The sequence below is a fragment of the Lagenorhynchus albirostris genome, chromosome 1, assembly GCF_949774975.1.
Source record: "Lagenorhynchus albirostris chromosome 1, mLagAlb1.1, whole genome shotgun sequence".
Taxonomy (NCBI): Eukaryota; Metazoa; Chordata; class Mammalia; order Artiodactyla; family Delphinidae; genus Lagenorhynchus; species Lagenorhynchus albirostris.
The window spans coordinates 126155943-126172610 of NC_083095.1; the positions used below are offsets into that span (position 1 = coordinate 126155943).

The following is a 16668-nucleotide window of genomic DNA, read 5'->3' on the forward strand; positions in this document are numbered from 1 at the left end:
TAAGATTAAAATCATTATGAAGTATCTTCTCTGATCACAGTGTGATGAAACTAGAAATCAGTAACAGGAGGAAAACAGGAAAATCCACAAACGTGGAAATTAAACAATACATTCTTAAACAACCAGTGAGTCAAAGAAGAAATCACAAGGGAATTTAGAAAATATCTGAAGACAAATGAAAATAAAAACACAATATACCAAAACTTACAGGATGCAGCAGAAGAGGGAAGTTTATAGGAGTAAATGCTTACATTAAAAAAGGAGAAAGATCGCAGATCAACAACCTAATCTTATACCTCAAGAAACTAAAAAAAGAAAAACAAACTAAACCCAAAGTCAGCAGAAGGAAGGAAAATAGAGAGATTAGAGCAGAGATAAATGAAATAGAGAATAGAAAAACAGTCCAAAAAAATCACGAGACCAAGAGTTGGGTTTTTGAAAAGATCAACAAAATTGACAAATCCTTAGCTAGACTAAGAAAAAAAGAGGGAAGTCTCAAATAGCTAAAATTAGAAATGAAAGAGGAGGCATTATAACTGATGTCACAGAAATTAAAAAGATTATAAGACACTACTGTGCCAACAAATTGGATAACATAGAAGTGGATAAATTCTTAGAAACACATAACCTACCAAGACTGAATCACGGAGAAATAAGAAATCTGAACAGACTTATAACTAGTGAGGAGATTGAAGCGGCAATGAAAAATGTCCCAACAAAGAAAAGCCTAGGACCCTATGGCTTCATTGGAGAATGCTACCAAACATTTAAAGAAGAATTAACACCAATCCTTTTCAAACTCTTACAAAGAATTGAAGAAAGAATACTCCTGAACTCATTCTGTAAGGCTAGCATTACTGATCCCAAAACCACACAAGGACACAACAAGACAAGACAAAATGAAACAAAAAAACCTGAGAAAACTACATACCAGTATTCCTGATGAATATTGATGCAAAAACCGTAAACAAAATACTAGCAAACCGAATTCACCAGCACGTTAGAATGATCATACACCAGACCAAGTGGGATTCATAGCTGGAATGTAAGGCTGGTTCAGCATACAAAAATAAATCATTGTAATATACCACATTAACAAAATGAAGGACAAAAACCACATAATCATCTCAATCAATGCAGAAAAAAAACTTGACAAAAACATTTGACAAAATTCAACACCATTTCATGATAAAAACACTCAGCAAACTAGAAGTAGAAGGAAGCTTCCTCAACATAATAAAAGCCATATATGAAAAGCCCACAATGAACATCATACTCAATGTGGAAAGACTTGAAAGCTTTTCCTCTAAGGCCAAGAACAAGGCAAGGATGCCCACTGTCACCACTGCTGTTCAGCATAGCACTGGAAGTTCTAGCCAGAGCAATTAGACAAGGAGGAAAAAAAAGATTGGAAAGGAAGAAGTAAAATAATCTCTGTTTGCAGATGACATGATCTTTTATGTAGAAAACACCAAAGATTCCACAAAAAAACTCAAAACAAACCTGTTTGAATTGAATTCAACAAAGTTGCAGGATACAAAATCAACAGTCAAAAATTAGTTGCATTTCTATACACTAACAGTGACCAAACTGAAAAGGAAACTATGAAAACAGTCCCATTTACTATAGCATCAAAAAGGATAAAATATTTAGGAATAAGCTCAACCAAGGAGATTGAAAACTATAAAACATAACAAAAAAGAATTCAGAGAAGATAGAAATAAATGGAGAGATATCCCATAATTATGGATTAGAAGACTTAATATTGTTAAAATGTGCATACTACTCAAAGTGATCTGCAGATTCAGTGTAGTTCCTATCAAATCCCAATAGCATTTTTTTGCAGAAATACAAAAAAAAAATCCTTAAATTTCTGTGGAATCTCAAGGGACTCTTGAGTAGCCAAAACAATCTTAATGAGAACAAAGTTCCAGCCCTCACACTCCCTGTTTTCAAAACATCCTACAAAGCAGTAGTAATTAAGATGGTGTGGTACTGACAGAAAGGTAGATAATATAGACCAATGGAACAAAATAGCCCAGAAACAATATGGTCAAATGCCTTTCTACAGGAGTGCCAAGACTATATAATGGGAAAAAGATGGTCTCTTTAGACAGATGGCATTGGGAAAACTGAATATTCACATGCAAAATAATGAAGTTGGACCCTTACTTTACACCATATGTAAAAATTAACTCAAAATGGATTAAAGATCAAAACCGTAAGACCTTAAACTGTTACGCTCTTAGAAGAAACATGGGGGAAGGGCTTCAGTTGAATCTGGCAGTGACTTCTTGGATATGACACCAAAAGCAGAGGCGAGCGACAAAAGCAAAGACAGACCAATGGGAATACACCCGTTGGTCTTAAAAACTTAAAACCTTTTCTTGCCAGAGGAAACAGTTAACAGAGTGAAAAGACAACCTAGGGAATGGGAGAAAATAATTTGAGAATTTTATACCTGATAAGGGGTTAATATCCAGAATATATAAGGAACTTCTGCAACCCAACAACAACAACAAAACAACCTGATTAAACATAGGCAAAGGACTTGAATAGACATTTCTCCAAAGAAGGTATACAGATGGCTGACAAGCACATGAAAAGATTAACATCGCTAATCATTAAGGAAATGCGTATCAGAATCACATGAGGTATCACTTCACACCCATCAGGATGGCGCCTATCAAAAAAATCAGAAGATGACAAGTTTCAGTGAGGATGCCACAGACACTGGAACCCTTGTAGACTGTTGGTGGGAATGTAAAAGGCAGCCATTATGGAAAAACTGTATGGAGGTTCCTCAAAAAGTTAAAAATAGAATTAACATATGATCTGTCAATTCTTCTGGGTATATATCTAAAAGAATTCAAAGCGGGCTTCCCTGGTGGCGCAGTGGTTGAGAGTCCGCCTGCTGATGCAGGGGACATGGGTTCGTGCCCCGGTCCGGGAAGATCCCACATGCCGCGGAGCGGCTGGGCCCGTGAGCCATGGCTGCTAAGCCTGCGCGTCCGGAGATGGAGCCTGTGCTCTGCAACGGGAGAGACCACAACAGTGAGAAGCCTGCATAATGCAAAAAAAAAAAAAAAAAAAAAAAAAAGAATTCAAAGCAAGATCTTGAAATAATTTGCATACCCACTTTCATCACATTATTCACAATAGCCAAAGGGTGGAAGCAACCCAAATGTCCATCAAGAGATGAACAAATACGGTATAAATACATACAATAGAATATAATGTATGGAACATGAAAAAAGAAGGAAATCCTGTCATATGCCATGTGGATAAACCTTGAGAACATTACAATAAGCAAAATAAGCCAGTCACAAAAGCATAAATACCGTATGATTCCACTCATGAAGTATATAAAGTAGTCAAAATCATGGAAGCAGAAAGTAGAAAGATGGATCCAAGGGCTGGGGGAGGGCAAATTGGTGTAGAGTTTCAGTGTTGCTAGATGAAAAAGTTCTAGAGATCGCTTGTACAACAGTGTGAATATACTTAGCATTACTGAATTGTACACTTTAAGATGGTTAAGGTGGTAGGTTTAATGTTAATGTTTTTACCACAATAAAAAATATTGGCCAGGGGGACATGGGGTGGATTCTTAAGTAATCAGATGTTATAACAGACTATGGTGTAAAGGAATGTGGTATTTTTTAACATTTAGAAAAATGGTTCACAGACCAGCTAAGTAGAGGGTGGGAAGAAGACAAAGTTTTTTTTTAAGGTATATACCTCTCATACCCTCTTTCCTCCAAACACCTATTTATCCACCCTCCCCCTTGACATGATTCCTTGCCGCCCCATTCCATTATAAAACACCAGTTCAGAGAACATGAGAAATTTAGGAATGTGCAAAAGCTTCATTTTCCATTCAAATCACTGGAAGGAGTCTTGTTTTTCTGCAGTCTCATTTTAAAAGTGTTTACAGTTGTACTAATATATATGATGTTTATATTATTTAACATTTATATGAAGCATTTATTCATATAAATAAGGACTACAATATAAATCTTGATGTTCTTATTTATATAACTAGTTTTGAATTTCATAGTTCAGGTGATCTTTATATTATTAGAACATGTTAATCATGTTTTGCTTGTTACACCTCTTAATTTAATCGGTGAGCTTTAAATTCTTCTTTCTATATCCCCCTGCTCCTTCCTTTTTAATTGGAGCAGTTACAGCAGTTCATTTTAAATTGACTTATGCTTTCAAAATTCAGATTATAGGAAAAACAACTATATATATAAAACCCATAATTATAATACTTTTATGGATTTCTGTTTGGCCAAAAGGACAATCCCTTTACAATAATTCTGGAACAGTAAGGCAATGTATTTTAGGTATGTTTCTACTCTAAAAAGTAAAACTTCGTAATGGCAACTCATCTATATATCAAATTTATAGAATAATAGAAGGGATTTGTTCCCTTTGAAATATGTAAATATGATGTCTGACTGTGCATTTGAATTACCCTTGTGATATACACAGCTCAAAATAAATGAGTTTCTGGTTTCTGTGTGCTGTTTAGCTAAAGGCAGTGAAAATAATTAAAGATGTGTTTGCTCTTTGGGAATTTTTCAGTTCTAATTTATTAAAAATAAAGCTGGAAGAATGTTTGTGAACCTGCTTTGTGAGATACTCCCTAGACCTGTAAATTCGAATGCAAATCACTTGGAGTTGATAGAAAAAAAAAAAAAAACTCCTTGGAAATTTATTCATGAAATACTTACCATAATGATGATGATGAAAAAGTTATAAAATTCTCAATATCACACTACTTTCTTTTTATAAGGAAAAAGTACATATATTATTGATGTTTTGGGGGTCCTTTGGTATAAGCTGGTTTGAACTTATATCTAAGTAGGGTATTTTCTCTTGAAGTATCATCAGTTACTATTATGTTATAGTAAGGTTAATGGCATTAGAAAACGTATTTGGTAGTTGTTTTCTAAGTGTTTATTTGCGAATGATGCAAATATCCACCCCATCCTATAAAGGGAAAAGGGGGATTTGTAATTACAGGATGAAGATGTTCAAAGCTCAGCTTCTTTTCTGAAGTTAGAGAATTCAGTGTCCATTCATAGATAAGTATTTAGAATTTAGTGATTGTTTTTAAAAATCAGGAGTATGAGGGTCATATAACAATTACTTTGTAATTCTTTGAAGCAAGACATTTGTGTGATGGCTAATAAACTGCATTTGAAATTGAACTTATGCTTTCGTATACTTATTTGTAAACGTCCTTCCTGTGCCATTCATGTAGCAGAGTTCCTTAAAAATTCTGTAGGTAAACTTGTCAGTGTGGCTGATCATATAAGGGCTTGAGAGTTGCTCTCCCAACGAAAAGATGAACTGACAGCTGGAAATTATAGGGCTAAAGTTATGTGAGGTGACGGTCTTTGGAGAATAACTGCTTTTCATAGTATAAGTTCTACAGCCTATGGCTTGGATTCTTAAACAATCTTTGTTTCTTCTTTTTTTTTTGTAACATCTTTATTGGGGTATAATTGCTTTACAATGGTGTGTTAGTTTCTGCTTTATAACAAAGTGAATCAGTTATACATATACATATGTTCCCATATCTCTTCCCTCTTGCATCTCCCTCCCTCCCACCCTCCCTATCCCACCCCTCCAGGTGGTCACAAAGCACCGAGCCAATATCCCTGTGCCATGCAGCTGCTTCCCACTAGCTATCTACCTTAAGTTTGTTAGTGTATATATGTCCATGCCTCTCTCTCGCCCTGTCACAGCTCACCCTTCCCCCTCCCCATATCTTCAAGCCCGTTCTCCAGTATGTCTGTGTCTTTATTCCTGTCTTACCCCTAGGATCTTCATGACATTTTTTTCCTTAAATTCCATATATATGTGTTAGCATACGGTATTTGTCTTTCTCTTTCTGACTTACTTCACTCTGTATGACAGACTCTAGGTCTATCCACCTCATTACAAATAGCTCAATTTCGTTTCTTTTTATGGCTGAGTAATATTCCATTGTATATATGTGCCACATCTTCATTATCCATTCATCCAATGATGGGCACTTAGGTTGTTTCCATCTCCGGGCTATTGTAAATAGAGCTGCAATGAACATTTTGGTACATGACTCTTCTTGAATTTTGGTTTTCTCAGGGTATATGCCCAGTAGTGGGATTGCTGGGTCATATGGTAGTTCTATTTGGAGTTTTTTAAGGAACCTCCATACTGTTCTCCACAGTGGCTGAACCAATTCACATTCTCACCAGCAGTGCAAGAGTGTTCCCTTTTCTCCACACCCTCTCCAGCATTTATCGTTTCTAGATTTTTTGATGATGGCCATTCTGACTGGTGTGAGATGATATCTCATTGTAGTTTTTTTTTTTTTCATTGTAGTTTTGATTTTCATTTCTCTAATGATTAATGATGTTGAGCATTCTTTCATGTGTTTGTTGGCAGTCTGTATATCTTCTTTGGAGAAATGTCTATTTAGGTCTTCTGCGCATTTTTGGATTGGGTAGTTTGTTTTTTTGTTATTGAGCTGCATGAGCTGCTTGTAAATTTTGGAGATTAATCCTTTGTCCGTTGCTTCATTTGCAAATATTTTCTCCCATTCTGAGGGTTGTCTTTTGGTCTTGTTTATGGTTTCCTTTGCTGTGCAAAAGCTTTTAAGTTTCATTAGGTCCCATTTGTTTATTTTTGTTTTTATTTCCATTTCTCTAGGAGGTGGGTCAAAAAGGATCTTGCTGTGATTTATGTCATAGAGTGTTCTGCCTATGTTTTCCTCTAAGAGTTTAATAGTATCTGGCCTTACATTTAGGTCTTTAATCCATTTTGAGCTTATTTTTGTGTATGATGTTAGGGAGTGATCTAATCTCATACTTCTACGTGTAGCTGTCCTGTTTTCCCAGCACCACTTACTGAAGAGGCTGTCCTTTCTCCACTGTACATTCCTGCCTCCTTTATCAAAGATAAGGTGACCATATGTGCGTAGGTTTATCTCTGGGCTTTCTGTCCTGTTCCATTGATCTATCTTTCTGTTTTTGTGCCAGTACCATACTGTCTTTTTTGTGTGTGTGTGGTTTTTTTTTTTTTCATCTTTATTGGAGCATAATTGCTTTACAATGGTGTGTTAGTTTCTGCTTTATAACAAAGTGCATCAGTTATACATATACATATGTTCCCATATCTCTTCCCCTCTTGCGTCTCCCTCCCTCCCTCCCACCCTCCCTATCCCGCCTCTCCAGGCGATCACAAAGCACTGAGCTGATCTCCCTGTGTCTTGATTACTGTAGCTTTATAGTATAGTCTGAAGTCAGGGAGCCTGATTCCTCCAGCTCCGTTTTTCGTTCTCAAGATTGCTTTGGCTATTTGGGGTCTTTTGTGTTTCCATACAAATTGTGAAATTTTTTGTCGTAGTTCTGTGAAAAATGCCAGTGGTAGTTTGATAGGGATTGCATTGAATTGGTAGATTGCTTTGGGTAGTAGAGTCATTCTCACAATGTTGATTCTTCCAATCCAAGAACATGGTATCTCTCTCCATCTATTTGTATCATCTTTCATTTCTTTCATCAGTGTCTTATAATTTTCTGCATACAGGTCTTTTGTCTCCTTAGGTAGGTTTATTCCTAGATATTTTATTCTTTTTGTTGCATTGGTAAATGGGAGTGTTTTCTTGATTTCATTTTCAGATTTTTCATCATTAGTGTATAGGAATGCTAGAGATTTCTGTGCATTAATTTTGTATCCTGCTACGTTACCAAATTCATTGATTAGCTCTGGTAGTTTTCTGGTAGCATCTTTAGGATTCTCTATGTATAGTATCATGTCATCTGCAAAGAGTGACAGCTTTACTTCTTCTTTTCCGATTTGGATTCCTTTTATTTCCTTTTCTTCTCTGATTGCTGTGGCTGAAACTTCCAAAACTATGTTGAATAAGAGTGGTGAGAGTGGGCAACCTTGTCTTGTTCCTGACCTTAGTGGAAATGCTTTCAGTTTTTCACCACTGAGGACGATGTTGGCTGTGGGTTTGTTATATATGGCCTTTATTATGTTGAGGGAAGTTTCCTCTATGCCTACTTTCTGCAGGGTTTTTATCATAAATGGGTGTTGAATTTTGTCAAAAGCTTTCTCTGCATCTATTGAGATGATCACATGGTTTTTCTCCTTCAATTTGTTAATATGGTGTATCACATTGATTGATTTGCGTATATTGAAGAATCCTTGCATTCCTGGAATAAACCCCACTTGATCATGGTGTATGATCCTTTTAATGTGCTGTCGAATTCTGTTTGCTAGTATTTTGTTGAGGATTTTTTCATCTGTGTTCATCAGTGATATTGGCCTGTAGTTTTCTTTCTTTGTGACATCCTTGTCAGGTTTTGGTATCAGGGTGATGGTGGCCTTGTAGAATGAGTTTGGGAGTCCTCCTGTCCATACTTCTGATACTGTAAACTGGCATTACTCCCTCAAGTTGATGACACATTCTGGGTCCTTTTTTATTCTTCATCACTACATCCTGTTGAAGTAAGAAGGAAACCATGTTACTTCAGAGATAGAAAAAGAGGCCCAGCAAGGTTAAGTGCCTTTCCTAGAGGCACAGTAAATCACTGGTATGAGAACAATAATTTAGGGCCCCAAATGACAGTTAATTTCCTTGGTAGACTAGGAAATTACACATTTCCGTGAAGTCCTCCTAAGCCAAGAATCTTTTCCTCTTTTTTTCCTCACTTAACTCATATCCTTTCCAAGGCCTTATGTTTTTCAAGCTCACAAACATGTGGAAGATCTTTTCCTGATATTTAGCAAAAAATGTGGTTACTGAAAGTAGGTGACTTCTATACTATATGGCCATTGTGACCTACGGGGACCCCACAGTGGTTATCCAGCTGTACTGTACGAAGTGTGTTCCATGCAAGGAGGGCATGATATGGTAGCTCCCTGGGCAGATCTTTGGACAGCTTCTCTGCTTTGGTCCAAAGCTGGCATTTCAGGGACCAGATGAAACAGATTTCATTGTTCATAGGACAGACTCAACCTATGTCAGCATAAGCACTATTTGCAGGGCAAGAAGAGCAAGTCTCATAACATGCTAGAGATGCTAGAGGTCCAGAGGTGTTTGCTGAATTGCCTGTGATGGTGCCCAGTGAGGGAAGAGAGTGCGCACACCTGGGTTTCTTCTCAGAGCTGCTCTTTGGCAATTATGCCAGGCATTGTGGGGAATGCTTATTCTGTTCTGACCTCTGAATTACAATCAACCTGATATCTTAATGAGAGTATCTGTATCTTGAGCATTTAATAAGGCATTCCTTTTTCCTTTCCCAATACCTAGTAAAGTGGTTCTTAACTTTTTTGGATTAGGGACTACTCTAAGAATTTGGTGAAAGCACTTTCCCCGGAAAAGTGCACACACTTACAAGATTTGGCATGTAATTTCAAGGGGTTCATAGTTCTTTCCCCTAAACGCAGATCTGTAAGCTGTGGATTGAGGGTAAATAACCTCTGCTGTAACTTTCCATAGTCCCTCTATTTTAATATCCAAAGAAATATTGTAATTTTTAACCGGTAGATGTTTCACAGAAAATGTGTTAAAAGTAAACAGAATACGCTTTAAATTGGAATACATACACTTTGTGTTTCAGGAAAAATTTTGTATAACAGTTGTCTAATATTTACTTTTGTCTCCCTTTTTCAAAGCTTGGTAAAATGCGGTTGACAATTCCATGTCGGGCCCTTACATGTTCTCATCTGCAGTGTTTTGATGCAACTCTTTATATTCAGATGAATGAGAAAAAACCAACTTGGGTTTGCCCTGTCTGTGATAAGAAGGCTCCGTATGAACACCTTATTATTGATGGGTATGTCAATTTAAAGTTTTTCCTTGTACTTCAAAGTAACCATCTGTTATTGGTTTTGTTATCCAGCACGTTTGGGATTAAAATTCTATAGGTAGTGTTTCCTGAGTTATATATTTTTAGGATTTTCATGACTGTAAAGTCAGTAGTTTTCTAAGTAATTAATATTGTGAACATTTTTCCTTTTTAACTTTATGTCCCCTTGTTTTGAAAATGTGTGCCTTACTGTCAGTGCCTCCTGACATTTACCATTTTAAAGCACCAATGGTTCTAAGTAGGATGTACTTACACCTTTTCCTAACATGAATCCATCTATCCCTCGACATGCATTTTGGAGAGAGACCATTTTGGAGAGAGAATGAAAGGATTGTGAAACTCTGCTTAACTTAATTGACCAGAAATTGGTCTGTTTTTGGAGATTTCCTGGTGCTTCAGTTGTGGGCCAGCATACCTACTCCCTACCTTACGGGCTCCTAAAACTGATCAACACACTGAACAGCAGCTCTCTTTGTTTTTTTATTTTCTCTAAAATACTTGTCTTTGTCTTTCTTCTCCACCTATAGCATCACAACAGTCAATTTTTTTTTAACACTCTGATGTTTTATCTGTCCTTCCAAACATCTTCGAATATCCCTTTCACTTTTCTCCTATTCTCTAGCCTCCTTTTTTTCTGTTTTGCTGCCGAACAAAGATAAATTGTGAAAAGAAGGATCTTCTTGAGATTTCCTGTACTCTTTAGAAAAATGCTTAATACAACTTACCTATAATATTTGAGAAAACATAGAAGCCTGAAGGTATAACATAAGGAATGGAATACATTTAGCGATAGAAGTGTAATCCAGAGCTTGAAAGATGTCAGACCAGTCATATGGGGAGAAGTAAACATGTAACTTAAATGTTTTATGTTTGATTTTTCAGAGATGTCAGTGATCACTAATAAATCAGAATTGAGTAATATTTTACCAACTCTGTATATTATGTAACTCTAGATGCCTGCATCAATTGGGATTATTCTTTCTTACTATAAAAGCCACACATACACACACACCCCTAAAGAAAAATTGGAAACATACGAAAGTAAAAAGCTGTTATGGTATTTTCTGATTTTTTTCCCCATATTTGTGATTATACAGTATTAGTATTTTTTATCCTTTGGTTTTATTTAACATTACAACCTGAGAATTTGATCATTAATTTTACACATTTTTGAAAATCTCATTTTTTAATATCTGCATGGTAATTATCAAGAAGCTTTAACTTTCAATACATATTTTTGCATGTATTTCTTCAGTTATCAAATAAGATGTGCTTATTGTAGGCAATTTGGATTATGTTGAAAAGTATAAAGAAAAAGAATAAATATCCACAATGTTACCACTGAGAGATAAGCACTATTTATATACCACTCACACAGAATTTTATTTTTAAAATATAGAGTTTTCTTTTCTTGGCCTCTTCACACTTTCTGTGAACATGTATTTCCCCCCATATTATTAAAAAAAATCTTTGGAAACCTCATTTTTCATGGTTACATAATATTTTCTTGCATACAGGTACCATAATTTAAGTAACTATTCTCCTATTTAGCCCTAGATTTTGAGAACAAATATACCTTGTCTGTTACACTTTCTTTCTCATTTATACTTGTACAAAACATAGAAGGTCTGAATGTTTTTCGAATAGTAATAATTCTAATTGGCCTTACTTTAGAATGTGATATTCAAAGGACAAATTGTTTTTTATAGCTTGTTTATGGAAATCCTGAAGTACTGTACAGATTGTGATGAAATACAGTTTAAGGAGGATGGCTCTTGGGCACCTATGAGATCAAAAAAGGAAGTACAGGAAGTTTCTGCCTCTTACAATGGGGTTGACGGTGAGTGTTAGTTTTCTAAAAGAGTGGGGCAGTCTCCCTGTTGTTGTAAAGCCTTGGTTTTCAATATTAAAACACATAAAATTTTTAAGAATACTCAGCAGTTTATGGATAGCTCAGTAACTCTTATTAAATTATTGATTAAATGTTCAGAAGTATTGAAACTCTAAATTCACTTTCTGCCAGCTTTTAAAATTTTGTGGTATAAGATTTCAGAATAACATAATCTAATAAGTTATTTGTAAAGTCATGCTTTTGAAATGGTATCCTTTTAAATTTTTTACAGACTTGGTACAAGTTAGTGAATGTTCTTTTTTCACTTACATCTTTTTCCTGGCTTTTTTAGTATGTTTTTGCTGGAAGGAAACTATGACTTTTTAAAAACTTTACTGTAACGTCTCTCAGTATATCAGGTATTGTACAGGTAAACGTGTGTAATATATAGTGTTTGCCCTCAGACTACTTTTATTCTGAGGTGGACATATATTTTGATTGTTTGCCCTAATTCAGAATTGTTTTTCAAAAAAATCCTTTAACAACCGATAATAAATAATAGTTTTAAGCTTAGGGGAACAGAGCCACTGTTGCTTTTGTATTCTTGGACCCTAGCAATATACTGTAACTGATAAAGTCTAAGCTACAACTGATAATCTAATCCATAGGCTGAGAAAAGGAGAGATGTTACAGGTCTTTTTTGCCTTGTGTTTCAATCATTCCCACACAGGATGCTTGAGCTCCACATTAGAGCACCAAGTGGCTTCTCATCACCAGTCCTCAAATAAAAGTAAGAAAGTAGAGGTGATTGACCTAACCATAGACAGTTCATCTGATGAAGAGGAGGAAGAGCCATCTGCCAAGAGAACCTGCCCTTCTCTCTCTCCCACATCACCACTAAGTAATAAAGGGTAAGTGCTGCGATCTTAAAAAAAACAACAACTCATTGTGAAAGTTAATTTTGCAAATAGGATTAAAAGATCTGCTAAATAAAATGATTGTAAAACTTAACTTAGTAATCAGAGAATAGGTTGAATTTTTCTCAGGTGTGTTTCTTAAGGGGTTGGAATAATGCATTAAAGGGGTCACTTGGATATGGTCTTCATCATACCAAAAGATGATTCTAGCACAGTGGTTCTCAAACTTGGGTATACATCAGTATCACCTGAAGGGCTTATTAAAACACATTGCTTCCCTAGCCCCCATGTCTGATTCAGGAATAGGAACTGAGAAAATGTGTATTTCTAATAAGTTCCCAGGTGATCCTAATGCTAGTCATAGGATTTAAAATATTTAGTCAAACTGGAAAAGGTGTGCTGTAAAATGAACCCTAAGTTGAGTGTTTCAAGCAGAAAGCAGAGAAAGTCCAGATGAATGCTTTAAACCTGCCTCAGAATGTATAAGACTGGCAATGAAAGAATGTAGGACTTAAGTTGCAGTACACAATGCTTTATGTTTTGCAGACTCATTTCCCATACTTTCCATTAGTCTCATATCAGTAATAACGTACCTTGGTTATGCTTCATGTCACTTCATGAAACACTGTTACCTACTTTACGTAAAACACGCTGTACTAAACGTGGGTGATAATAAAGTAAGTAAGTACAGTCCCAACCTTAAAGAGTTAACATTTTGTAGAGGATGGTAAAACAAGTAGCTGACTCTAGCTGTACTCTTAAACAGACTGTTAGTCTTATGAGACACTTCGGGGATTCTCAGCAAAAGACTTCATGTTTTTCTAAGGCACAGTTGTAGCACACCAAAGGTAAATCTAGAAATCCATGTGTGACCCCTTTTAGGTATATATCAGGAGAGTTATGTGGCCTGATGTAATTGAATAGGAGCTATTCAGAAAATCTTCCAGCAAACTGTAGTGCCTGAAGGAAGAATGTAAGTGAGGAAGGGAAAGTTGGCAGAAAGCATTGTTACAGATTTCAAGGTTAAAGAGGGAAAGTAAACACCAGACCAAGAGCAGGCACTTCTGTGCTTGGAGTCAAATTATTTTCAAGCTTGATCTTGTTTGATGAGATAAAAAGATCTTCTATTTGAGTATATTTGTAGTTACTTGAAAGATGAAGTTGCAACAGTAAAAGAGCACAATTGTGATAAATGTGGCTCCTCTCTCATTAGAGGACTTTGGCTATTTTAGGAATCTTTATAGTACAACCAGACATATGACGCAGGTTGATATTTTCACTCTAGAGTAGCTTATTTTATCATAGAGACAGAAATAAAAGACATTAAAAGCAGTATCATTATTCTATACAAAATGAATATTTAAACACTAATTCTGCTTTACATCCTACTTTATGAACATTCACCTCTGATGAAAGCCTACATTGATGGCTGTTATCCAACAAGCCCGACCGTATTATTATACCAGCTTCTTTCTTAAATCTGAGTTGTGGGTGGGGGGCGGGGAGGGAAGAAGAGTCAAATTAGCAAAAGCTGGCGTAGTTAGAGCAAATGTCTGTAGAATTTTGATTCTAAGATATTTTATGTTTTATATATATTTTTAAATGGTATATTTAACATAGCATGACCAAAACATATCATTTTATTACTTTAAATGCCATAAAACAGCACCTTAAAATACATTTCATAAATCTGGGTATATAAATACTTTATGGATTAAATGCATCATTATATATACGTTAGTTCTGCTCTTTAGTATATTGATAGTAGTCATACATATGTAAACACTTTTCCTTAAAGGAAACTTTCTGAGTGTTTAGAAATCTAATTTTTCTTCTTTGAATATTTGCTTTGCTGTTTCTCCAGAAATAGTTTGTTTATTATGTTTGGGAAATTACATTAGATGCATTAACTACTTCCTGAGCTTCCCAGTGACTAATTGAATCCAGATAGAGTATTTGCTAACGCCAGACCTTTCTCTCTTGATTTTCAGATAAAAACAAGCAACCTGAAGGTTTATGACATTTTTAGAAGAACAGCACCATATTCAGCACAAGTGACCATTTTTCAGTAATGGCTAGCCAATAAATAGAAACCTATACCCAGCATATTGTATTTGTTGTTATTGTGCAGTGTGAAGGTGGAAATGCATTTTAGAATATTATCATAAAATTGAAAGAGAAGGAGCCAGCCAGGAATTAGAAAGAGGCAAAGATTAGTAAATGTAAAACATCTTGCTGTCTTCAGCTGCTGAGTGTTCATCCAGAAATTACCTTTGCTGTTTGGTATACCAAGATGTTTTCAGAGACTAGCATTTCAACTCCTTTTGTCTCTCTTGTAATCCCTTAGGTATTGTCAGAGGAGATAGCTAATGGAAAATGGTACTTTCTATAGATGTAAGAGGTTTAGTTAAGTTTCCATTAGACAAAACATTTTTATGAGGTGGATGAGAATATATTTTATGCTTCATATCCCATTCATAAAAATATGGTAGAAGGTCATAACTAGAACTCTATTCCTGGAAATCCAACCTTGGCATCTTTTGAAATATTTTTTACCATTGAAATTGCATCTCCATACCCTGAGGACTTTACATGAAGTTTTAAAAGCAAAAGACAGCCTGTTTCTACCTTCTTTTCTCTTTATTTTCTATAACTTATATGTCTATTAGCCTCTTGTATGGTTGGGATAGCATATGGCCCTTATGTTTTCACTCAGGACTATTAGAATTCTTTTTTCAAAATCATTTTAATTCTTCCTTTTCTTTTTTCCTTTATTTCTCCCTCTTTTTGCTTTTCCCTGATTTTTGGTAAAGAAAAAAAGATTTAACTACTCAGCTACTTAAACATTTCACTCTGTTCTTCCAGAATCCCTCTCTTTGTTCTTTTTTTCTTTTTCCATTTATACTATTCTCCCTTTAAAAACGCTGTACCACCTGTTCATTATGGAGCATCTTTTTTTTTTTTGCGGTACGCGGGCCTCTCACTGTTGTGGCCTCTCCCGTTGCGGAGCACAGACTCCGGACTCGCAGGCTCAGCGGCCATGGCTCACGGGCCCAGCCGCTCCGTGGCATGCGGGATCCTCCCAGACCGGGGCACAAACCCGTGTCCTCTGCATCGACAGGCGGACTCTCAACCACTGCGCCACCAGGGAAGCCCCTATGGAGCATCTTTACTCCTTGTCTTGCTGCCTTCGTTCATTCAGCAGGCCTTTTATGTAAATAGCGTGATAATGACTGTGCCGGGCATTGAATATAACAAGATAAACAGTACCTAGTTTTTATTCTCATAAATCTTACAAGTCTGAGGGCCACTGTTAACTCCTCACTGCTCAGATTGCTGCATTCCCCTAGTCTTGTTATATGTGTTTTCTTTGCAAGGATTTACCTAAACTTTTTACTAGCCAGCACTCTAGTGCTTATTTTTTAAAGGTTTCAGAATTTTGTCTGCTGTAGATACTTTTCACTCATATTCCATTGAATTGGCTCAGCCATGCCTTCCCCCTGCATTCTGAAAGTGTAGATGACGTCGTTCCAAAGACAACATGTGATTTATGAATGTTGGATACCATTGCGTCCATCTTTTTCCCTGTAGCCTCTGAAAGATGCTATTAAGTATACAAATTATTTCCTAATAATTATGGTAGTCTAAATTATATATTGCTTTACTTGTCTTTTGTTTTAATTTCCAGCACAAAAACTAGGACTCATTGTGAGATGCAACCCTTTTTAAAAGTTCAACTGACTCATGAAAATTTCACAAACCTTTTCTTCTTCTAGCATATTAAGTCTTCCACATCAAGCATCTCCAGTGTCCCGCACCCCAAGCCTCCCTGCTGTAGACACAAGCTATATTAACACATCCCTCATCCAAGACTACAGACATCCTTTCCACATGACACCCATGCCTTATGACTTGCAAGGTGAGTCACCGGTTCTTCTGTGTCGTCACATAGCATTGTGAATGCCTTTGATCTATATAGTCTTCTTCTGGGCAAGTATAAGAAAGGTTGAAAGATTAGGAGAAGAAGGGGTTGGATCTGGGAAACTGG

General features: G+C 36.1%; 1 protein-coding gene across 3 annotated transcripts in view; it reads left to right on the forward strand.

The window, feature by feature from the left end:
- PIAS1 (protein inhibitor of activated STAT 1) overlaps positions 1 to 16668 on the forward strand; it is a 117802-nt gene that overhangs the window by 98208 nt on the left and 2926 nt on the right. For 2 of the 3 annotated variants that reach the window (XM_060153000.1, XM_060153007.1), the window contains exons 9-12: positions 9679 to 9839; positions 11582 to 11712; positions 12434 to 12614; positions 16397 to 16539. In XM_060153000.1, the coding sequence (XP_060008983.1) occupies positions 9679 to 9839; positions 11582 to 11712; positions 12434 to 12614; positions 16397 to 16539 (616 nt within the window). Of the gene's footprint in view, positions 1 to 9678; positions 9840 to 11581; positions 11713 to 12433; positions 12615 to 14611; positions 16540 to 16668 lie in introns of those variants that run through there. The other variant, XM_060153010.1, reaches the window with a different exon arrangement.